The sequence below is a fragment of the Natrix helvetica genome, assembly GCF_964273705.1.
Source record: "Natrix helvetica genome assembly, chromosome: 5".
In the NCBI taxonomy this organism is placed as follows: Eukaryota; Metazoa; Chordata; class Lepidosauria; order Squamata; family Natricidae; genus Natrix; species Natrix helvetica.
Genome location: NC_138551.1, coordinates 62,271,459 through 62,296,629, shown reverse-complemented (window position 1 = coordinate 62,296,629; position 25,171 = coordinate 62,271,459). Strand labels below are relative to the sequence as shown.

The 25,171-nt window shown below is 43.3% G+C and overlaps 1 protein-coding gene across 1 annotated transcript in view; it reads right to left on the bottom strand.

Moving 5' to 3' along the window:
* Nucleotides 1-22,827, bottom strand: part of INPP5F (inositol polyphosphate-5-phosphatase F) — a 60,089-nt gene extending 37,262 nt beyond the window's left edge. The window contains exons 1-2 of the mRNA XM_081955322.1: nt 22,494-22,827; nt 7,690-7,770 (exon numbers count right to left, since the gene is read on the bottom strand). Of these exons, the coding sequence (XP_081811448.1) occupies nt 7,690-7,770; nt 22,494-22,590 (178 nt within the window). The 5' untranslated portion in view covers nt 22,591-22,827. The remainder of the gene's footprint in view (nt 1-7,689; nt 7,771-22,493) is intronic.
* Nucleotides 22,828-25,171: the final 2,344 nt, after the last annotated feature.

Sequence of the window (25,171 nt, the reverse complement as noted above, 5' to 3'; positions counted from 1 at the left end):
AAAATACATGTTTACAGTTTACATTTTTCAGTTTTAATTTAAGTTCATCCTAATTATTCTTCGTGTGCCCCGACACTTGCCTAACCATGCTAACACGGCATATACAATCAGGTTTACAATGCTATTAAATAACTTATTAATCCAGTTAATATGTTAGACGGGCCATGTTGCTTATTGGGGAGCTTTGGCCCAATCATTCTTAACCCAGGCTATGATAAAATGAGTAGCACTGATTTGAGCTCCCAAAACAAATGGGATTTAAATCCAACCAGGTAGGGGGATTTTTTTTAATTGAAATGCAAAATCAGAGTTACTGCAAAATCTCCAGGCCTGCAGTATACACTTTCAGGAGAGCCACATCTGACTAACATTATCTATAGTCCTTTTGCCACAAGCTGTTATTGCTAATTCCAGTTATGTTTTAGTTTATGGTCTGCATCTTAATCACTGTTACTTACCTTGAATATTCCACTGAATCAGAGGACACAATAACAAAAACCTATATTTTGATGGTTTTTGCAGAATGTTTTTCAGTCCTTATGAAGACTATATAACATTTCAAAATTTAATACTTCCAGCTTACTTTTTTACAAATACTTTAAAAGGGAGTGATACAATAGCGTGCTATCGTTGTAATAAAGCCCAAAACCAGAATCAGAATAGATAATTCACATAATTACAACTTCATTTATAGAACAGTAAAATACACTGTACCTAAAGGATAATGTTTATGCTAATATTAATTTCCATTGGTCGGCATCAATAGTGACTTTCTTAGGAGAACTAATGCATCTGTTTGTTTCATTGCTGAACTAAATAAGATTTAAAAATCTCAAATAGCGTATTCCATTGTTATAACTATACAACTCCACTTAAGAGATGCTCTAACAGTAAAAGAAAAAAAATCTTCAGGAAAAGTAATTCCCCTTTGTCCCCTTGCCCTTTAAGCTTCTTATAGCCTGGGACAAGCTGTTTCAAAAAACAACAACAAATGGGAAAATGGCAGGGGGCTGAATAGGGAATTGGTAAAAATAATTCTATCACATCTTTCAAAAGGAAGCAACTTAATCTCAGGGTCTTTCACGGATGAAAAGAACTCTTCTATCCACAAAAGGAATAATTCCCCAGGTGTTTATGTCTTTACAAATGCTTTATGACATCACAATCTATCAACCAGCCTATATGTTCTCAAAATTGCTGTTAGGATTGGGAGAAGAATATTCTTTGCAGTTCCTGTGAGGTGAAGAAAATGCAATCATGCAAACAGACTTCCACTTATGTAATGTTGTTTCATAACTAATTTCAGTTGAAGAAAAGATGAGGTGTTTCTGTACATGTTTTCCTTTATGACAGTGGTTTGTGTGTGAGAAAAGGGAATGATTGTTTTATTTGGCGAGAGGAAGAAAGATCAATGACTTTTATCATTTCATGTTTATAGGCAACTAGCCGATAACCCGATGTTGCCCAGGTATTTATTTATAGGGGAAAATGTCTGGACCAAATGTTATTTCTAATCTTGGATTTTCCCCCTTACCCTCACTGACCACTGAGGGGGAGGGGGGTCTAGGAATGTCGTGACCCCTGGAAGAAGAGGGGGACTTTCTCCTGGCAGCTGCCGGTGGTCTAGACCTCTCCTGGGGGAGCGCTCCCTCTGGGCTAAGCCTGAGGAAATACCTCTGTAAATAGCTGCGGAGATGAGCCTCCTAATGCTGTCCGGTAATTGATCTAGGTCTTCTAAATCCTCCTCAGATGGGCTTGGAGTGGCCCTCGTGGGGCGAGTTGTGCTGGTGGGAAATAGTCCCTAGAGCCCCCTTCACCCGGGTCCTCCACCTTGTCCCTGAATGATCTGGGGGAGAAGGAGAGGCCACCCCCCTTCTGGGCCTGGCAGGTGATACAGAAGGAGAGGAAGGGCTGAACCCCCTCGGGGAAGAGCCTGAGGCTTGCAAGCGAGAAACCAGAGGAGACCTGGATCTGTTGGGGGATTCGGGCCTAGAGGCCTGAGCCAATTTCTCTGCCCTGGCCACCTGTTTTTCCAGAGCTTTCTGTCATCTGGACTCGTCTCTGGTAGCAGCCCTGGAGAGGCGTTGCTCTGTTGCAGGCCTGGGGGCTGTTTTTCTGGGCCTGAGCCTGCCATGGGTCTCCTCCACCCTTCTCCTTGGGCCTGCTGATCCGGGACTGTAGAGGCCATGCCTCACTCACATACCCTGCTGTGGTGCCTGCCGGTCTGGATCCCTTGGCCTCGCTGCAGCCGCGTCGTGAGGTCTGGCGCGCCTCTGCCCAGTGCTTTGCCTTCAGCTGCTCAGGAAACGTGGCGAGAGGCCGCTGCCCACGAGGTCGCACCAAAATGGCCACCGCACCTTGTGGGTGAAGATCCGGGTGATTTAACAATGGTGGCTCTGAGGGGTTAGCCTCGCAACGAGCCGAGCTCAAAAGCTCCTCCTGCGCCCCGCTGCTCTCCTCCGACGTTTGCAGTTAACGAGCCACGGCGGTCTTTGAAGCCGCGGCCGAAGATCAGGCCGATTGCGTCGCGGCAGGTCTTTTGGAGCCGCGCCTGGAGATCGGGTTGATAGCGCGCTCCGGCTGTTCTTAAAGACGCGGCAAGGCTCGTAAAGGACGAAAAACCTCATCACTTCGCTAATTTTAAAGTCACAGCCCTCGCAGCGCTCCGGGGGAGCCAACGGCTCTCAGGGAGCTCCTCGGAGCTCTGGAGGCAAAGCCCTTTGCTCCCTAATTAATTTAGTTGTGTAATAATTTTAGAATTTTAGAATTTCCAATTAATCCAATTAAATCTAATTATTTCCAATATGCTCAATATATAAGGTACTGCTGTAGCCCCTCCCACCAAAGCCACAGGAAAATGATTGTTTCATTTGGCGAGAGGAAGAAAGATCAATGACTTTTATCATTTCATGTTTATAGGCAACTAGCCGATAACCCGGTGTTGCCCAGGTATTTATTTATAGGGGAAAATGTCCGGACCAAATGTTATTTCTAATCTTGGATTTTCCCCCTTACGGAGTACTATGAAGCCATTACCATGGCAACTCCACTGTGCTGTACAGTAGAACGGAACAACAGGCTGTATCTTAACAGAACACACACACCCCGGGGAGTGTTAGATGTGTCTTACACAATATTTTTTTTAAATTGCTCAAGGCGTTCCTGAATTATGCTGGAACACATACACACACAGCCATTTCTATATATAGATAGATATTTTGATGAATAAATATCCATTTCATTTTGCTATTTTTGTGGCCCTATTTTCTTCTAGAGTAGGGTTTCAGGCCAGGTGTGGGTGTATGTGGGTGTGTGGATGTGTACAGCCTCATGGCCATACATAGCTATGCAGAGATTAATTGGAAGGGTAAGATCTCCAAGTTTTCAAACCAGATTTTTAGATAGGCATTTCAAAGGATTTTCTTTTTTATTATTTACTTGCCTATTTTGAGAAGTCCATGTTAAATTAAGTATTTTTTTCCTTGAGGATAAAAAAAATCTAATTTTCTATTGGGCAAGTATGCTTATCTGATTGAAAATATATTACAAAGCATAAGCAAGTTTTTTAAAAAAAGAATAGGTCATTGCACAAATAAAAGAAAGATCCAGCTTGAGTGGCACAAGTTACATTAAAACAAGTTTACTAATCTATCTGTTGTCGCCCATTGACCACTTTGTTCAGGCTTTCCCTTAAGTATCTGAAGATCTTAAAAGAACAATGGGACCATTCATGAGATCTTCTTCAAGCATGTCTCCCATTTCTTCTGTTTTAGACCTTGTTTTGTTGCAATCATTCGAATGTAAATGAAAATATTCCTCATAATCATGGATGATGCTGGGTCTGGGAGAAAGCAGTATTTACAGCCAGGAAGAAACAAGCAAAAAAAAAAAAATACGGCTCCACCCACCTCAAAACACAGTGGATATTTCTCTTGTTTTGACTAATAGCCAGAATATATGCCCATCTTTCAACAACAGGAGCAAAGCCCATACCAGGCAGGATGAAGCAAGCTGTTCCTAATGCTGCAATTGTTTATATACACAGTTCAATGACAGTGTTGACAATTGGTTTTTGTATTTTATCTGCAGCATCTAGAAAACAATTTTGCTGCCAAAAAAAAAATGAAAACGCTTTTTATCTCTAATGTTCCAACTAAATACTCTTTGTATCCAATCACAATGCAGTCCCTTCTACTAATCGGCCTCCAGAGAGGAAGGGAAAAACAGGGATATGAATATATTTTCAGAAGTAATTTGTTCAAACAGATTTGGAATACGATAGTACCCAGACTATTATTTATTCATTATAAATAAATTTACTATATTTAAAATATTCAAAACTTCATATATTCAAAAATATGTGACTATGTTAGTGTACTTGTGAGGTATTTAATTTTTGTTTGATTTTGAAGGTAAATTATTTGAAAAACAGTCTCTCAGTTGAATACATTACTTGCTTTTACAGCAAAACAGTTAAACTCATAAACATGCAAAATTTAATAAAATTGAATTTCTGAGGAACTATTTTAAACCATATACACACAACAACTATAAAATTCAATTTCTGCTGCTAGAATGAGCTTCAAACTCTAAATTACATTTTCATAATAAATCCTTAAAATATCAAGGAATATTTTGGACTATCCCATAGAATTCTCATATACTTCCCTATAAAATAGTGTAACACCATTCTTCCTTTGCAAAGTAAGTACCCAATGTTATCCTCCTGGGGATTCTGACTGACCCTAAATCAACAAACTTCTTTGCTACAATAAACATATCTAAAAATAAAGTTTCCTTTCTTCCTTTAATTTCTTATGAATGAGAACGAAAAATAGTAGCAGCAATTCTTTGCTTTTCTAAAATTCTAAAGGAAGTAACACTATCCTCTTAGTTTTTTTCAGAAAGAGGATAAAGAAACAGCAGTGGGATAGATTTTCCACCCATAACTGTCAAAGGAAATGTTCACAAAATACAGCTTGCTCAGTTTAAGGCCACAGAGAACTAAGATATATCTGCAAAATAGACTTACAAAAACAGTCCACAGTAGCTCCCTGTTGCATTTTCTGAAACAGGCTCTATTATCTCTAAGAAAGAGTTTACATTCCTATTAGATTTTTTGCAGGATGCAGCAGAAACATTGGACTACATTGCGGGGAAGGGGGGGGGGGTTGCCTCACACAAACACATCCAAAAAAAGGGGGGGGGAGTACCTTAAATTCATGTATTGATTCTCTAGGTACAATCCACTATACTTACTTTCCTTATAGCTTTCTAACAGGATAAAGGAGGTACTGAAACCAATTATCAATGAAAGCTTGTTCCCAAGTGTATATCTTTGTAAAATGCTACCAGACACCAACATTCAGGTTTCATTTAATCTTATTTCCTCATAGCATCAATATTAGTAATCAGTACTTTATGGACATAAAATGCAAACTATAAAATCTATGTACAGGTTTCAGGTTCTAGTTTGCTGCATCTTTAAGTAGCATATTATGACAAATACAGCATATGGTAGTTTCTCATACCTAGCTTTCTTTCAAAATACTGGAACAAGCCAGACAAATGAAAGTAAAATGTGTAGACCATTTTTTATTTGAAATTAGCTTGAATTTTATGCCTCAATTTGATTTGTGACAAATACCGTATTTTTCAGACTATAAGACACACCAAGATTTTGAAGAGGTAATTTTTTTTTAAAAAAAAAAGCTTTTTCCCTCCCCGGCCCCCAGGAGCAATTTGCAGGCTTCCCAAACTCTATGCCCATCAACTTTTGCAAAAAACGGGATGCATGGGGCGGGGTTTGGTAGGCCAAAAGTGCTGTATTCGGTGTATAAGACGCACCCAGATTTTCACCCTCATTTTGGGGAGGAAAAGGTGTGTCTTATACTCCGAAAAATAAGGTAATTGTATTAACCCATCTGTAGTAATCATCACAAACAATTCACAAGAGATATTGCTTGCCTAAGAATTATTTTAAAATGAGGTAAAGAAAGTCAGAGGACAAGCCAAGAGAATCTAAAACAGGCTGACCTCACTTCTGAAATATTTAAGGTGTGCGCACAATACTATTCTATTTTTCAGCAGTACATCCAGTGGTTCCAAATGTTTAACAACCGGTTCTCTGCTGGGTGGGCATGGCTTGGGAGTCATGTCACTGAGTGGGCATGGCCAACTCTACATCACTTTTGTGGGTGGTACCTATATGAGACAGGCAGGGTTGGGGAGGGAATCGGGGGGGGGGAGATTGTGTGTGTGTGAGAGAGAGAGAGAGAGAGACGGAGAGACAGAGACAGAGACTGCATCAAGCTAGACTGGGAAAGCTACTGCAAGAGGAAGAGAAGCTCAGCAAGCTGGGTTTTTTGGCATTCTTTTGGGCCATTTTGGGGGCTGTTTTCAGGCCATTTTTGGGTTGATTTGGGCCTGGAAAACAGTCCAAAAAACAGCCTGTTTTGTGGGCATTTTTCAGACTGTTTTGGGGCCATTTTTCACTTGACTTTCTTTTCAGTTGCCTTTTGAGTAAAAAAAAGCATCTTTGGGACAACCATGACTTTGATGATTGAGAATCTTCTCAGACCAGGGGTCCCCATCCTTCAGTCCATAGATTGCTCCTGGTCCGGAATGCAGAATGCCAGAAACCAGGTCGTACAAACAAGTGAAGCCCCATCCATCTGCAGGCAGCACATACCCTCCATTCAACAGAAAAACCTTGTTCCATGGAACCGGTTCCTGGTGCGCAAAAGGTATGGGGCTACTACCATAGACAACTTGTCTAGCTTTTACAGTAACATAAAGCACATGAAACCACTTAAGAGAAGGAAATCTTTAATACATTGTAGTAACTTGGATTGTGCAAACCATTTGGGAAAAAGTGATACACAAAGCATGCTAGAATAAATGAAGCACCTTTCTTCAGAGCATAAATGGAATTGTTATCCTTTGGAGTATCATACCAGAGTTTCAAAAGTTGTCCCCAAAGCACCTCTGCATGTATGTACATATCCAAGCGCTTCTGATGTGATTACTAGCAAAGAATGTGTATATAAACACAGAGCAGAAAGCCAGGAACACCCTTCAAAGCTATAAAGCTCTGAAAAAAAGTACTATATTCATAATAACATGTTTTGTAAGGCATCTTTTTTAAATGCTTTGTAGAGATCAATTAGTACGCTAATCGGCTCTTCGAAAAGCTGCTTTTTCATATAATATTGATGAAATTTCCATGTTTCTTCCAGAATTTTCAATTCAGCAGTTTTATTTATAATTCCAAACTAAATTTACAGTGACAAGAATTCTCATTTATATTTTACAGCCACATATTACTAATATATTATAAATTACTAATGACTGAACTTAAACCTTTTCAATCTTCCATAATACATTTGTGAATGTGTATATATTTTCATTCATGTGTATATTTTTCTTTCCTAACGTCATTTGATAAATCACAAAAACACAATTCATCAAGCACTATGACATAGTTTTGAACAGCCATTTCCTTTCCAATTCTTTATTAATTCAACAAAAAAGTGACACATTATATTGATAGAAGCATTGGCAAAGATCAGATATATTTTGTCAGTCATAGGTAATTTTAGAGTGGAGGTTCCTAACCCAATAGGCATAACAAACTGAGTATTATTTTAACTATTTCTGTAGGCTGTAGAAAGATTTTATTGTCCATACCTGTATGAAGCTGAATTTTGCCAATAATTCCTTCAATCAAACCCAGACAAATTGGATTCCAAGCCAAAAGAAGATCAGTAGCTGCAGAGGAAGAGGAGGTGAGTTAGACACATAAATATAAACTGTTTTATCCATATAATTCAAATACACATTTCTTGTTTTATTATTTATCTGGAAAAATTGGGTTTCTACTATGCAAGATGATAGTATAAACATACTAGGTACATACTACTCCACCTAGTTAAGAACAATTCCTTTTAAGAAAACATATATTTCTTGATCTAATGCCTTGACTAAAATTAAGTTTAATTTTTTTCCTCCAGCCAAGACATTAGGAAGACCAATTCAAAACCTTCCATGTCCCTTTACCAACAGGATAGTGGTTCTTGATCAAAGTAGGATTAACTCCTTGGAAAGTCCAATTTCGTAAGACAATATATTCATTCTTTCCTAATTCTGTTATGAGGAAATGTACATAGCACTGTTTCCTGGCTGGGCCACCTTCTTCAAAATAAAGAAAATGGAACTTAGCCATTTCTACATAATATTAAACAAAATAAGATACCTGTAAAGCCAACAAGTTTTAGAATTTCTATAAAAGTTCTGCCAATGTTTTTATTGCCTATTTTTACCACCTAACATGTTTAATATTGCTAGCAGAAAACATGTAAGTGGGTGATTCTGAGCTCTGAATTCCTTCTTCAGGTGGCTTCAAGGAACTAAACACGCAAGGAAACAATACTCAATTGGCAAAGTTTCCCCTAATTTTTATCAATATACCTTTTTAGTTTTAATTAAATATTCTTTAAAACCATTGATGCCCAAATTCTAGAAATAAAAGTGCATTTTATTGGGAAAAGGAAACACCAGGGGGGAAAACAAGAAAAGCAACACTTCTAACACAGAGAATCTAAATAAAATCAATAGTTATTATCAGCTTACACAAGCAGCTCTTGAGAATTATTGAATTATAGAGATGAATGATGCCAACAAATCTAACACGCTGCCCACTGCAGAAATGCAACATCACAGATAGATGTCTATAAACCTCTCCAACCCCTTCTTGAACCTCTCCAGTGACAGGGAGCCAACTACCTCTCCAAGTAATTACTGTCAAGCTTCTTTTACCTATATTCACTGCCTTCTCCTAGGCGCTGCTTGGAGTGTCCAAGCACGGGTTAACATCAGCTTGCTGCCCAAGGACTGAGTTCGAATTCTTGTAGCTCCGCCTCTTGCTCCCCTCAGAGGCTCAGTTTTAAAAACTCAGTCGCCCTACAGGACGCAATTTGGGGAGATCCAGTCCTTGAGCAGCAGACTGGACCCTTTGGTTAGTGTAGTAGCTCCTTTTGAGTAAAATAGTTAAGTTTAGTTAGCTCCTAGATAGAAGTTTGTTATTTTTCTGTATTTTTCTTGGTTTTTCTTGCATTTTCGGCTTTTTGCTGTTTAAATTTGGCGCGCGAGCCAGGCTGCCTGGAGCGCGACTCGCTTCTCGCAGCGACGAGAGCAATCGCACTGGGGGGGTTCGTTTGGCGGCTGCCAGCGAACAACGGGGGTGCAGGTAGGAGACTAGGACCCCAAGGGACAGCATTAGGCTGTTGCCTTTTCCCCCGGTGCCGCTCCAGGCGCGGAAACGCGAACGGCGGCCATTTTTAGTTCAAAAATTTTGGCGCGCTTTTTCTGCCAGGGCTTTTAGCCTCATCGCGTTGCCTGCGCTCTCTGCAGATCGCCGCAGTAGGGGTTGAAGAGGACCAGCGCAGGGTCTCCTGACTGGGTCTCTTCCCCTCCAGACCTACAAGCGGCCGCAGGGGTTCTTTTGGTCATCTAGACCATTCACCCTTGCCTTCTTCAGCGCGGATCTGCTGGCTTCCGACCTCATCTCAGCCGGAGCCATATTCCAGCCACCACTTGCCTGCAGCATGAGGATCCCAGAGATGCAAGCCTCAGATTCTCCAGCACCTCAGCCATCGGGAAGAATTCCCAACGCTATGGAGAAGCAAGTGGATCAGCAGGCTGGCCCACCAGCAGCTAAACGCAGCAGGACCAACCCTGCTGCTAAAGGTGAAGGGGTGGGATGCCCAGCTAAGGGGAAGGCTCCTAAAGCCAAGCAGCCTTCTAAGGCTGAGGAGAGACTAGCTGCTAGGAGGCAGAGGGCCCTGGAGAAACAGTTCCAGAAGGCCTTTTCTGCCCAGCAGGCCCTTCCTCCAGCCCCTAATCCTGGGGAGGAAGGGGTTCCTGTTCCTTCTACCTCCAGACAGGGGATTCCTCCCTCCCTTCCAGGGGAAAGAGAGGAATTTGATTTTTCCCCTAATCCATCCAGGGCCTCCATGGGTTCCCCAGGCCATTCCCTGGCAGCAGATTCCCTTGATGAGGCAGACTCCCTGGCAGAGGAGGGGTCCTTCATCTATTCAATAACTGGGCCAGATACCCCTCAGGCCCACGATCTCCCCTTGCCCAAAAGCATGCAGGAGGTGGTGGCAGAGGCCATCTCTCGGGGTATCACTGATGGGATGATGCAGCTGGCATCTAAGCTTCCCTTTGCATCTGTTAATCCCAGTAAGGGGAAACCAGCTAGGGCACAAGGTCCCCCAGCTAGGGAGGCCTCACCTGATCCCTCGGGCATCAGCGAGGTTTCTGACTCAGAGGAGGTGGAGCGTGATGCTCCAGACCTCTCTGAGGATGAAAATTCCACTCCAGAGCCTCCCCCCTCTCTGGGTCTTTTTAACTCTTCCATGTTTAGGGCTATTCTAAGGCCCGGGCTGCAGGACCCCAGATGGGCCTTCCAGCCCCCAAGCCCAAACCTACCTCGGATCAGGCTTCCATGGAGACCATTGGTCCCCAGGACCCAGGGGCAGGGCTCTTCAACGAAGTTTCCCCCCCCCCTTAGACTTGGTTCCAGCCCCTCAGCTGTTCCTAGACATTATCCAACGCCAATGGACCCAGCCTGGCTCCTTGGCAAATCCCAGCGGGAACGACAAGAGGCTATTTACCATGGAAGAGCCTCTGGAGGAGCTTCTAAAGCTCCCCCAGGTCGATGACCCCATTATGTCCCTTACCTCCAATTCGGCTCTACCTGCTGAATTACTGGAGGGGCTCAAGGCAGAGGACAAAAGGGCTGAATCGTCTTCTATCAAGACGCATATGGCCACTGCCTGGGCCATGAGAGCATCTTCTGCCTCTTCCTACTTCAGGAGGGCAGCTCTCTTCTGGCTTCGCAAACTATTGGCCAGCCTACCGGCTGGGGACTCTAAAATGAGGCAGAACGTAAATAAAATCATAGCAGCCATAGAATACTCTGCTGATGCTTCACTTAGCGCCACTAAGTTTTCCTCCAGGGCATTAGCCGCCAATGTGACCTCACGTCGCCTACTGTGGCTCCGCCACTGGCAGGCAGATGTCAAGGCAAAGTGGAAGCTGGCTTCCGCTCCCTTTAAGGGTGGGAAACTTTTTGGGGAGGCCTTGGATTCCTTTCTGATTGAATCCAAGGATAAACGCAAGGTACTCCCAGCCATGACCAAGAAACCTGAACGCAAGGGCCAGCCCTTTCGGAAGGGTTCCTTTCGGGGCTCCGAGCCTTCCACCTCCTCAGGTGGTCCAGGCCGTCCCTTTCCCCAGTCACAGGAACGTCCCCAGGACAGGTCTTTCTACAGGGATAGAAATAGACAACAGGGCTACCGTAAACCTTCCCGAGGGGGGTTCTCCAACCGCCCCTTCAGGAAATCCAAGTGACAGTCACAGGGACCCTCCCATAGGCGGCCGTCTCCAACTCTATGCCGCCCAGTGGGAGGAGACAACGACGGACGTGTGGCTCCTCAACACGATCCGTCACGGCCTGACCCTGGACTTCCTTTCCCCACCCCCCCAAGATCCCGGGTTCGCTGCCCCACTCCCAGGTCACCTCACAAGCTCCAACTAATGAGGGCGGAGATAGACCACCTTTTAGAGGTAGCGGCCATAGAAAGGGTACCCGAGGGTCAGGAGGGCACAGGCTTCTATTCCATCCTGTTCCTAGTCCCCAAGCCATCGGGAGGGGTGCGGGCAATCTTGGACCTCAAGTGACTCAACAGGCATCTAGAATACAAGCGTTTCAAGATGCAGTCCCTGCAGACCATCCTGGGTTGCATCAGGCAGAGAGACCTCTTGACTTCGATAGACCTGAAGGAGGCGTACCTGCACGTTCCGATTCACCCGGCGCATCGCAGGTTCCTGAGGTTCCAGTTTGCCAACCAGCATTTCCAGTACAGAGCCCTTCCCTTCGGACTCTCGTCAGCCCCACACACCTTCACCAAGCTGCTGGCCGCCATCGCAGCCCACCTACGCTCTATTCCAGTGAGGATGGAGTGCTACCTGGACGACATCTTGATCCACTCGTCATCCAGGGATCAGGCGCAACAAGACCTCAACACCACCATTCAGGTCTTGCAACAGCACGGCTTCTCGGTCAACCTGGCCAAGAGCCATCTCAACCCGACCCACAGGATCCAGCATCTCGGCACCATCATCGACTCAGAGTCCTGCAAGGTCTTCCTCACCCAAGAGAGAGTGGACAGCATCAGGTCCCTCGTGCGGAGGATCCGGTCCACCAGGTCAGCAACGGTAGTTTCCCTCTCTCAACTGCTAGGGAAGCTGGTGTCCTGCATTTCGGTGGTCCCGTGGGCACGCCTCCACGCGAGGGATCTCCAGTGGTTCCTGCTGCCCCTCCAGAGACGCATGGCCAGCAACTCCAAGAGGGTGATACGTCTCCCTCCCAAGGTAATCCGCTCCCTCCGATGGTGGCAGTCGGACGCTCTCCTAAAGGGTTCCTACTTCAAGGAGCCGGAGCGCCTGGTCATCACGACAGATGCCAGCCTCTTCGGGTGGGGGGCACACCTTCAGAACCAGGTGATCCAGGGCAGATGGTCTCCAGCGGAGCTCGCCCACAACATAAACTGGCTAGAGCTCCGGGCTGCCAGACTGGCCCTGAAGCATTTCCTCCAGCTGATCAGGGACAAGGATGTGCTGATCCTGACCGACAACATCGCCACAAAAGCGTACATCAATCATCAGGGCGGCACACGATCCCTTGCTCTGATGACGGAGGCGGAATCCCTGGGTCGGTGGGCGGAACGACACCTCAGGTCTCTGCGGGCAGACCACATCTCGGGAGAGGACAACGCGACCGCAGACTGGCTCAGCAGATCCACCATCCAGAACGCGGAATGGCGCCTTCACCCAGATCTGTTTCATCAGTTGTCTCTGCGATTCGGTTTTCCAGTTGTCGACCTCTTCGCGTCTCCGGCCAACGCCCAGCTACCCAGGTACTTCACGAGGTTCCAGTGCCCAGGGGCGGAAGGCACGGACGCTCTTCGTTCTCCCTGGCCTCCGGGTCTGCTGTACGCCTTCCCGCCCCTGCCGCTAATCCCACAGGTCATCAGGAAGATCCTGACAGAGGGAGCGGAGGTACTGCTGGTAGCTCCTCACTGGCCGAGGAGATCCTGGTTCGCTGACCTGGTCAGTCTCTCAGTGTCTCGTCCCTGGCGCATTCCTCAGGACCGCATCTCCCTCAGCCAAGGGGCCATCCATCACCCGGAACCTCAGTGGCTGAACTTGCCGTGTGGCACTTGAAGGGGAGATCCTGAGGCTCAGCGCATACTCGGAGAGGGTGATCCGCACCATCCAGGCATCCAAACGTCCATCAACGATCAGAATCTATGAAGCTACCTGGTCGGCCTTCTCTCGCTGGTGCCTTCATCACCAGATCTCTGCCACTTCTGCCACCGTTCCCCAAGTGCTGGACTTTTTGCAGGACGGCCTTGACAGGGGTCTGGCACCAAACACTCTCAAATGCCAGACTGCCGCCTTGGCCTCCATCCTGTCTACTGAGTCGCACCTGTCCCTCAGCAAACACCCGCAGGTGCGCAATTTCCTCAAAGGAGCCACCAATCTGGCTCCTCCTACCATCCACAGGTATCCCACCTGGGACTTGTCAGTGGTGCTACGTTCTCTGTCCGGGCCACCATTTGAACCCCTTCGGACAGTTGGACTACGCCACCTGACCCTCAAGACGACGTTCCTCATTGCCATCACTTCAGCGCGCCGGATCTCTGAACTGGCGGCCTTGTCAGTCAGAGAGGACCTTTGCGTCGTCCACTCCGACAGAGTGATATTACGTCTGGACCCGGCTTTCGTACCAAAGATCAACAGCGTTTTCCACCGCTCGCAGGAAGTGATCCTCCCGGACTTCTGTCCGCATCCCAGGCACTCCAAAGAACGTGAGTGGCATAAGCTGGACGTCCGCCGTGCCCTGCGGATCTACATGAAAAGAACAGCTCCTTTCCGCAAGTCGGAGGCCCTCTTTGTGTCATTTCAACCTGCCACCATGGGCAAGAAGGTCACCTCCGCTACAGTAGGGCGCTGGATAAGGGCGTGCATCCAGCTGGCCTACGAACATCAGGGCAGGCCGGCGCCTCCTCGTATCACTGCACACTCAACAAGAAGTGCTGCCACATCGGCCGCTTGGGCCACCCAAGCATCCATCGAGGACATCTGCCGGGCTGCTACGTGGTCAGGCCCGTCACCGTTTGTCAAGCACTATAGACTGGACACTTTTGCCTCGGCTGAGGCAGCCTTCGGGAGAAGAATTCTGCAGAGCGTTGTGGCTAGCCCCGCGCCCGTGAACAGTTCTTCCCTCCCTGGGGGATCATAGCTTTGGCATGTCCCGTGCTTGGACACTCCAAGCAGCGCCTAGGAGAATGACCGTTGTCTTACCTGAATGGTCTTTCTCTAGGCGCTGCGGGAGTGTCCAACCCCACCCTATCAGGGGTCGCGGGGTAGTTTCTTCATTGGACTGGACTATTGCATTGACAGTTCCTTTGGACACTCCTTCGTTTTTTAAAACTGAGCCTCTGAGGGGAGCAAGAGGCGGAGCTACAAGAATTCGAACTCAGTCCTTGGGCAGCAAGCTGATGTTAACCCGTGCTTGGACACTCCCGCAGCGCCTAGAGAAAGACCATTCAGGTAAGACAACGGTCATTCTCATAACTTAAATCCATTTTCCATGTTATTCAGATACCTGAGGAGTGCTATCTTTCCTTCGTTCCTTTGCTTCAAGGCTAAACCTTCTTCCATATCATTCTATAGGACTTAATTACTAATCCCCTGATCTTTCGTGGTGTTTTTCTGAATTTTTTTCAAGTTCTCTAAATTTTTCAAGTATGATCCCCACAACTGAACACAATTGCTCATGAGGAGATCTGTCCAAACTGGAATAAAATTGAGCTGTTTGAAAACAGTGCTCCTGTTGATAGAGCCAAAAACTCCACTTGATTGTTTTATAGCCACATCATCCTGCTGACACATATTCAATTTGTAATCAACTAATATTCCCATTTTTTTCACAAGCAGTATTAATGAACCAAATATTTCCAAGCCCTTTCTTATGCATAATTTCCTAAATAAAGAACTTTGGTTGCCTCTGTTATTTTTATTCTGTTGTTTATACCATTTTTCTAACTTCTCAAAAGAATTTTGGATTTGTTTTCCATCCAAAATTTTGTGCAACTTGAAAACACATTAAAAATATTAATAAAAATATTAAAAATTGGTGATAGCAAGCTAAACCCTGTGGCATGTCAATATTTCACTCCAGTTTAAAGGAACCTTTCTTTGAGCATAATTTTCATCTCAATTATATATTCTATTAATTCTCATATCATGCAGTCCATATTTAACTAGCTTTCTAATCAAAACATATGATGCACATTATCAAATGCTTTAAAATCAATTATGTCTATTATTCTGATAGCTAACCAAGGAAATTGCCTTATCAGAAAGCAAAAAAAATGTCAATAATTATTATTTTCCTATCCATGCTGACTTCTACTAATTAACAGAACGTTTTCAAGGTGCTTTTAATCAACCATTTTATGGATTTACTTAAGAATCTTCCCAAACAGCATTGTCAGACTGACTGGTATATAACTCTCTGTATTTTCCTTTTTTTTAAAAAAAAAAAAAAGGAGCATTTGTTCTTCTCCTGGCACTTTGCTAGTTCTCCCAGATTTCTCAAAGCTCGTATGTGAAAGTTAGTATGTCAGTATCATGAATGTGGTACATAAGACAAGAAAACATTTTCTTACGGTGCATCACAGCCAGAGAGATCATAGAATCTTACAGCTGGAAAATATGATCTGAAATCACATAGTCCAACCCCTTAGTTGTTGTAGGAGCTGATAAAGTCGCTGCCTGCAATAGATGTGTGGGTGAGGCCTTGGATTGTATCACTCCTATTTGGCCTCTTCCTGCATGCCAATTCAAGTACAACTAGTTTATTAACAGCTCTGGAAAATGAAATGCTAGAATTGATGCTAGGAGGAGGAAATCTTCTGCAATTGGAGGAAAACTCAAAGTGAATTTTGACCAGCCACATGTAAAGAACCATATCAGGCATTACCTCATTGCAATGAGAGTGACAAAATGTCAGTATTTCTCCACTCTTATTGCATCTGCTGATAACAACCCAGCAGACCTGTTTCCTATAACCCAGTCCTACTGGGTAAGGAGGACTCCGTCCAGAACATCTGAGACATTTTTTTAAGATTATTCTGACTGGCTGTAAGATAAAGTCGCTCAGATTCACTCTGCCTTGGACTCTGATTGTGTCAGGCCACAGTGCCTGAACTACAGTCTGGTGATGTGATCTGGGATAGGTTTATGATGGTAACTCCTGAGGAAACAGACATGGTTCCATATACTGTCATTTGTTCACTGGATCCAGCTGCTTTCTGGGTCATGATAGCAGCCTCTCTGACAGAGGGGGGCAATGCACCAGTCTTACAAGAGGTGGTGGAATATTTCTCAAGAGCCACCATTAGATCCAACAGTCTTCAATATCTATTAACCAGTGTCCAATCTTCCCTTTCCCTTTAATGGTTTAAGTGCAACACCTGCTTTGCTTGCCACTTTGCTTCTGTGTGAATTCAAGGAGCTGGCCTCTAAAGCCTAACATGGCAGAGAACATGGTTACTTGAGGGGCCACCAATCTCCCATATATCTGCTTGGCAAATTCAATCCAGCAGGGCTGGCACATTCTGGGTTCCAACAATTAAACAATACCATCTTTTGTGACCCAGGAAGATATATTCTCTGCAGCAGCACCTGCCTTATGGAAGGAGGTTCGCCTCAAGATTCAAATGTCCCCCACCCTGTGTTATTTTGAAAACAAGGCTCTTCACCCAGCTATTTGGCAAGGATAATTTATGCTTCCTTTCATCCTTTCCCTTGTTCCCATCCAGGTTAATTTTCTTTGCAATCTTGTTTGTATTGCTGTACTCTTATTTTTTTAAAAAAATATTTTAAATTATTTGTAAATCATCTATTGCTGGGAGTCAGAAGGCATATAAATGACTGAAGTATAAATGTGGAACAACAAAGAAAGGAACCCTTAGCACCCTATTCAGTGCTATTCAGCTAATGCAGAGCAGTTTATAACTGCAGCTGAGGTCATTCAGCCAATTATGAAGCCATCAAACAGTTGTAGCATCAAACACAAATTTTATCATTATACTAATGAGGACAGGATGAAAGATTCTGTTGAGTTCCTTGCTGATCTTTAATTCTGTTGAAGCAGGGCCACAAAACCCATGGGGAAATACAACAGAGACAAGAAATTTTTAGGAAGAGAAAAATGGGCAACCTAATAAATCACTATTTTGAAATGAAAATCATAAAAATGGATTCCCTCTAAGTTCAGATTTTAAGATTCCTTATTAGAAATTTTTGCAATGATACAGAAGCATTCAGAAACTGGTACCAGACTCTTTGTCCACTTCACTATCTGAAATTACAGTAATCTAGCTCCACAGTCTTTTTAAATCAAACCCTTATATAATATTATTAAAGTTAAACTTCAAAATATAAGTATTGGGGAAGGGGAAGGGGAAAAATACAGGAAAATCTTCCCACAACAAAAATGAAGAACCTAAAACAATACCAGGAAATTAATTAAGAATTCTATATTGTGTTAATAAACATCTTACTCAAAGAAACATTTGTTTAACAGCAAATATAGTTTACATCAAACTATTTTAACTGTACAGCAGCAGTTTTTATTGTATTTTTTTTTCTGGTTTGTATTTCCGAATTTTATTTCTTTTACATTTTTCAGCACCCAAGTAAAGAATAGATATTGGAAGGACAAGGTACAAATTTCAATATGTTTCAGACCAAACTACATGCAACATAAAAATTAATCAATTGTTGATTGGATATATTCTTAGATATTTGGCAAAGAAGTGATTGATAAAGAACAGAATAATTACAGTTGTATGTGATAAATGGGAATCACAGCAAAAGAACTCAAAATCATCTAGTTTTAAATGTTTCACTTCATGAATGTAAAATAAACTGGCCATAGCATAACTTATGGCAGGAGTACACTTTTTTTTCAAATTATGGGTCACATTTGGTCAGTAGTCAAAGAAAGACATTCTAAAAGTAAGAAGAAGTAGGGAGAAATGGAATCTGATTTAATTTCAACCACTAGCAAATTAAAAGCTACTTTGGAGTTAAGGTTAAAGACATAGAGATAGAAACTGGAAGACTATAAGTTCTAGTCTTGCCTAGACACTAAGCTAACTGGACGAAGATTATGACCTACGGCTAGGCACTAAACCAACTGGACAATTTCAGGTCAGTTACCACTTCTGAAAAGGTTGCTGAAAAAAGTCCATATATTGATTTGTCCATACAGTTGTCAGTAGTTGAGACTAACTTGAAAGCAGAAACACAAAAAGCAAATAATTATACAAATTATCTGTTTCAAAGTGAATAGCTTTCCACAATTTCAAACACCTCTTAAAAATGACAATCCAAGGGATTTCAAAATGAAACCAAAGGGAAAGAGGATCCCTATGCAAATTGAAATTCAAGAGAAAACCTAGATGTGCTATTGAAAATACTGGAAATAATACATCAGAAAGTTGTGGTGCTTTTTAAGTATCTCCAAAATCAGTATAGTATCAAGGAAAATCCTTCCAGGCATCAGAGAATGCCAAAGAACCTTCCTAATGCTGTATTTTCTTCAAAGATAATGTAGTTCTTCTTACAGAATTTCAAAATTCAATCTTCAAAGTATGTTTAAAATTCTAGCAAATGCATTAATTTGACACTGATTTTCCAATATTTACCTTCAAGAAATACTTTTTGCAATAACTGATTGCCAAGTAATGTTCGAGTATCTACAGTATTAGGGATTCTTTCTTTAATCACAAATTTAATTACACAAACCTGTTATGCCATACTGGCAAAAAAAGAAAAAATATACACCCCAAATACATCAAATTAAAATTGTTGTGGATAAATTACAGGTAAATCTTGACTTACGACCACAACTGAGCCAAAAATTTATGTTGCTGACACAATTTTAAGTGAGTTTTGCCCCATTTTATGACCTTTCTTGCCATAATTGTCAAATGAATCATTGCAGTTGTTAAATTATTAACATGATTAAGTGAATCTGGCTTCACCATTGACTTTGCTTGTCAGAAGGGCACAAAAGCTGATCCCAGGACATTGCAATTGTCATAAATATGAACCAGTTGACAAGCATCCAAATTTTGATTACATGACCATGGGGATGCTGCAACAGTCATCAAAGTCTAGGACTACTTGTATGTAACTGGCAAATTTGGCCATTGTTGTTAAACTGCTTACAGTTTGAAAAAGCCAGGACAGCAAACTTTGCTACATAATGCCACAAATAAACAAACAACCATTTTAGCTAACCAACCATTTCATCAGCATAAACTCTAAACTCAAAAATAGAAAATGTGAACAGATTGGCTTTGAAGCAAAAACTATCTTTAGACAAGGATAATTAAAAAAACACAAGCATATTGTCATTTCAATATGTTTTTCACTCTCTTACTCATGACTCTGCTCAATCAGCAGAATTCAATGCTTAGTCAACTCTCCTGTCACAGACAATATAGCTATGATTCTTCCTAAAATGTTTAGAAACCAGCTTAGAACAATGTCAGAAAAAGAGCAGCAAAGCTACCGTCAAGAGCTCTTTGTAAGGCTTATCAGCAATCCATTAGTGGCACTTCTTCAAATTATGAGACTGGTAAGTCTCACCTATCTGAATTATAACAGAGATAAAAGGTTAAAAAAAACACAACTGCGTACTTGTATGATGAGAACCTTTTTAAAAAATACATGAAAAATGAAATAACCCATTCAAGGCTTAGCTGAAGACTTTATCTTGCCATTTTACTATGTGTCAAGTACCCCAATTTCTTTAACAACCTTCTCTAAGCAACTTCATCCCTAAAGTAGAATAATAAACAATGTGGCTATATCATTTTCTAGGAGTATACCTACCTCTTTTTCTATAAAGGATCTTGCTATTAATATACTAAAATCACCATAATTCTTCTAATTGGACATATTTTTAGAACTTCATACTCTTCACCAACACTTAATTTTATTCTCTGTATGACTGTAAGTAGGTTAACTGTTCTGGCTGTGTCAGCTTACCAATGGATGAGCACTAAATCTGTTGTGTAAAGAAGCCTGCAAAAGAGCTGATCAAAACGATGGGGAAAGTGCAGTAAGGCATCCTCTCCCACTTTATAGGGTAATTCCCCAATCTGGGGGGGGGGGGGGAGTGGGGGAGTGAGAACCACAGCTGATATCAGCCTTACCAGTAGACCACAAAGAAAACATGATGAGATGAGCTAATTCTACTTTATTATGCAATTCTCCCAGTCTCCTTTACAACCCAAGAAATTAGGGAGGGTCTCTTCTGAGTCTCTCACCCTGCCCATTATACATCTATAGACGATGCTGTCTCTTATCTAACCATTCCCTAGGCTCTGCCTCCCAAGGTCATCTCCATATATAATTATACAGGAAAGATGTATGGTAAAGTGAGAGAGACAACTATTTAAAAATCCAGCAGGGTCCCTCACCCACCAACCTTGCCAATAGCTGATCAGCAGTGGGGGAAGTTGGGAAGCAAATGAAAAGCGATTACTCTTTCCAAAACCCCAGGCCCGCAAAAAGCTGGGCAGCTCTAAGTAAAGCAGCAGAGCTGACCATCAAAGGAGAGAGCTGCTGGATTTTGAGAGAACTGGTTCTTCTGTTTTTCTGGGCCTCTCCCCTAGGTTTCACTCCTGCTTTGACCCACATAGGAAGAAAACGTGGATCAGTCATCTTTCAAAACTCACTTTCACATCACTCTGATTGATAGATGGATTCCCATCTGCTGATGATGTCAAGAAAAAGAGGATTTTACTTACCGGTACATTGCTTACAGTGACACACTATAGTTATACAAGCAGCACGCTACCATATGGCAATAAAAGGAAGAATGCAGAATTAGCAATTTAGCAATGGGAACTAATTCTATGATGGTTCAGCAGTACTATCATCCCAAGGACAGGTGGATAGCACTTTATCACTGCTACAAGCCTAGCTCCCACTCCCAGATCTCTTTTCCAAATGGCATACAAAATCTCTTACACATATATCCAACTGATTATTGTTAAGATAAACTGACCATTTGATGTAACATTACATCCATTAAACCAGGTCTCAACTTTATTCCCGTTGCCGAAATAACCTGTTATAATTCAAACATTAAAATAGGAAGAAGGAAAAAAGGCCATATACCAATCTTTCAAACCGGTCGTGGGATATATCCACAGTTAACCCCAGAACCCCCATGCTTTTAACTCTCTAAATGTCAAATGCAACAAGCCCAGAGATATTTGCACAGGAAATCCACAGCCAACAGTAGAAAAAGGCAGGTTATGATGAGACAAATGTTACCATCCTGAGAGAAGGTATTAGGGAAAGATAAAACCGCCACAGCTACCGTAAGATCCAATATATCTCAAGGCCCTTTACTGGTTTACTCCAAGTACAGGTAGCTCTCGACTTACAACAGTTCGTTTAGTGACCGTTCAAAGTTACAACGGCACTGAAAAAAGTAACTTATGACCATTTTTGGCACTTATGACCATTGCAACATCCCCCACGGTGATGTGAAATTACATCTGAATGCTTGACAACTGACTCATAGTTACGACCGTTGCAGTTTCCCGGGGTCATGTGATCATCTTCTGCGACCTTCTGACAAGCCAAGTCAATGGAGAAACCCAGATTCACTTAACAATCCGGGTTACTAATTCAACAGCAGCAGCGATTCGTTTAACAAATGTGGCAAGAAAGGTCATAAAATGGGGTAAGACTCACCTAATGTCTTACTCACATAAATTTTGGGCTCAGTTGTGACCGTAAGTCAAGGGCTACCTGGACTTCAGGAATTTAAAGACACTCTCCCCCCCCCCCCTTCCCTCAGGTCCCAACATCCAGATATGTGTTGATTTCTCCACTTCAGGGGAAGCTGAGAGGACTTGTCCCCTCCTCTATTTTCAGGTGTTGCACTTTCCCCCTCCCAGTAACAGGGGACATCTTGGGGGGGGTGGACTAGATGACCTACAAGGTCCCTTCCAACTCTGTTTATCTGTATCTGTACCTGCAGGTGAGTCAACCTGCACTCCTTTGCCCAGTGGATAAACCGCCCGCCCTCTCGGCACTCCGAGAGCCGCCTCTCCCTTCTGTCCCTCAGTGGGTGCCCTTCCTCCTCCTCCTCCCAGCTACCCCGTAGCCACCCCGACCTCTCTTCCCTTTCTCGCAGCCGGCAAAGTCCCGCCGACGCCAGGTTTACCTCCCGCTAGAGTTCTTGCTCCCGCTCCCCGCTCCCCGCCCCTTTCGCCCAGCGGGGTGGCTCGGTTCGGGCCACCGTCTGCCTACGAACTCACCGGGTCGGAGCTGGAGGCTACCGTCGGCGCGGCTACACCAGAGCGCCCGGTTCTCCTGTTGCAAGATGTAGTGATCCTTGGCTTGGAAAAGCTCCATGGCGGGGCAGCCAATGGAAAGAAGGCAGGCAGGCAGGAAGCAAAGGCAAGGCAAGAGAGCAACCGCCGCGCTCAGGGAAGCCGCTGCCGGAGAAGCGGCAGCCAAACCCGACCGGACTCTCCCCCGCCGCCGAAACCGGCCACGACCCAACCCTCTTAAAGGGCGGCTATTCCGGGAAGAGCCGCGGAGACGCGCACGACACCCACCGCCGAGCTTGTTGGTTCTGCTCCGGCCGGACGGGTTCCGGCGCGCGCATACCGGTGGGCACGTGACCTTCCCTTTCCCTCCTCCTCCTTTTTTTTTGTCGTTTAAAGAGAAAACGTCGCCTTGCTCGCCAGGCGGCTTCGCGTGAAGGGAATTCGGAGGGGGGGGCGAAATAAATCGATTTATTTCCGCATCTTGGTTGATTGGTTAGGGGGCTTAAGTTAATGCATGTAGATCTCGGCTTGCAACAGTTCGTTTAGTGACCTGTTCAAAGTTACAAGAGCACGGGGTGGGGAGGGAGTGATGGAGGACCATTTTTCACACGTACGACCGTTGCTCCATCCCCATGGTCACCTGATCAAAATTCAAATTCACCTGATTAGCAACTGACTCATATTTATTTTATAACTGCATTTATAACTGCATTCAGTTCTGGTCACCACGATGTAAAACAGATGTGGAGACTCTAGAAAGAGTGCAGAGAAGAGCAACAAAGATGATTGGAGGACTGGAGACTAAAACATGAAGAAAGGTTGCAGGAACTGGGTATGTTTAGCTTAAGAGAAAGAAGGACTAGGGGAGACATGATAGCAGTGTTCCAATATCTCAGGGGCTGCCACAAAGAAGAGGGAGTCAAACTATTCTCCAAGGCACCTGAGGGTAGAACCAGAAGCAATGGGTGGAAACTAATCAAGGAGAGAAGCAACTTAGAACTGAGGAGAACAGAACAATTAATCAGTGGAACAGCTTGCCTCCAGAAGTTGTGAATGCCCCAACACTGGAAGTCTTTAAGAAGATGTTGGATAGCCATCTGTCTGAAACGGTATACGATTTCCTGCCTAGGCAGGGGGTTGGACTAGAAGACCTCCAAGGTCCCTTCCAACTCTACTATTGTATTGTATTGTATTATGATTGTTGTGGTGTCCAGTAGCCATGTGATCCCCTTTTGCAACCTTCTGACAAGCAAAAGTCAAATGGGGAAACCAGATTCGCTTAGCAACCGTGTTGCTAATTTAAGAACTGCGTGATTCACTTAACAAATGTGGTGAGAAAAGTTGTAAAATGGAGCAAACTCACTTAACAAATGTCTCACTTAACAACATAAATTTGGGACTCAATTGTGGTCGTAAGTTAAGGGCCACCTGTATCCATCTTCCCTTGGGGAGCTTAAGGCAACATACATAGAGCGTCCTTGTTTTTATTTTCCCCAGAACATCAGCCCCCTGAGGTAAGTGGGCTGAGTTGGGTGAGGTCAAAAAAGTCAACCCGGCGACTACCAATGGTCCTTGACAACAAACAATTGAGTCCAAAATTTATGTTGTTAAGTGAGATGAATGAGTTTTGCCCCATTCTCTTGCCACAGTTGCTAAGTGAATCACCGCAGTTGATGTTAGTAACCTGGTTGATAAGTGAATCCGGCTTCCCCACTGACTTCGCTTGTCAGAAAGTTACAAAAGGGGATCACATGACTCAGGGATGCTGCAATGGTCACAAATATGAACCACTTGTCAAGCATCTGAATTTTGATGACATGACCATGGGGATGCTGCAACAGTCATAAGTGTGAAAACTGATCATAACTCAATTTTTTTCAGTGCCAGCGTAACTTTGAACAGTCACTAAACTAACTGCTGCAAATTGAGGTCTTACCTGTAGTACTTTGAGATTGAGGCTGCTTCCTGCCCCTCCAACTCTGCTTGGGATAGGAATCAATCAGCCCCCTTTTGATGACTTGCTTTTGCAAATTAAAAACAAAATTGCCAGGTACCATTTTTCAAATAGAACACAATTTTTGCTATCTGGTCGTGGTTATAGTTTATACTCTCATAAGGTCTAAAGTGCACTGTTTGTCTCTGAAAAAGTTTTTTCTTTTTGCCACAACTTAATATCTTCCTATAAACTTGAATTATCCATGTTTAAATCAATTTATGTATCTGCAGACTACATATCTTTGCAAGGCTATTGAACATGAATTAGTTGGTACAATAGTGACATTGATTCATATCAACAACATATTTATTTGTGAAAAATACATAAAGATTGAGCATTTTCTTTATTTTTCTCAGGTTCTTTTTTCATTTAATAAGGTCTTTTAATCTATTCTCTCTACTCCATTTTATTTTCATTCTGAGTCATATGTTCCTTACTGGAAATAATCTCTTTAATCTTTCTCTTCTCAGAAAGCAAAGCAGGTAAGGGATAGTTTGTTCATTTCAGCTGCAATAGAAGAGAGATCTGAAGATTAAAATCTCTTTCTGTTGCCTGAAATAAATGATGCTTATTCTCAGAGAATTATTGAGGAATTGTATCCCACTGGGAACAATGACACTAGAAACTAAAACCAAATGTACAGCACAAATCTGTGCATATTCAGACA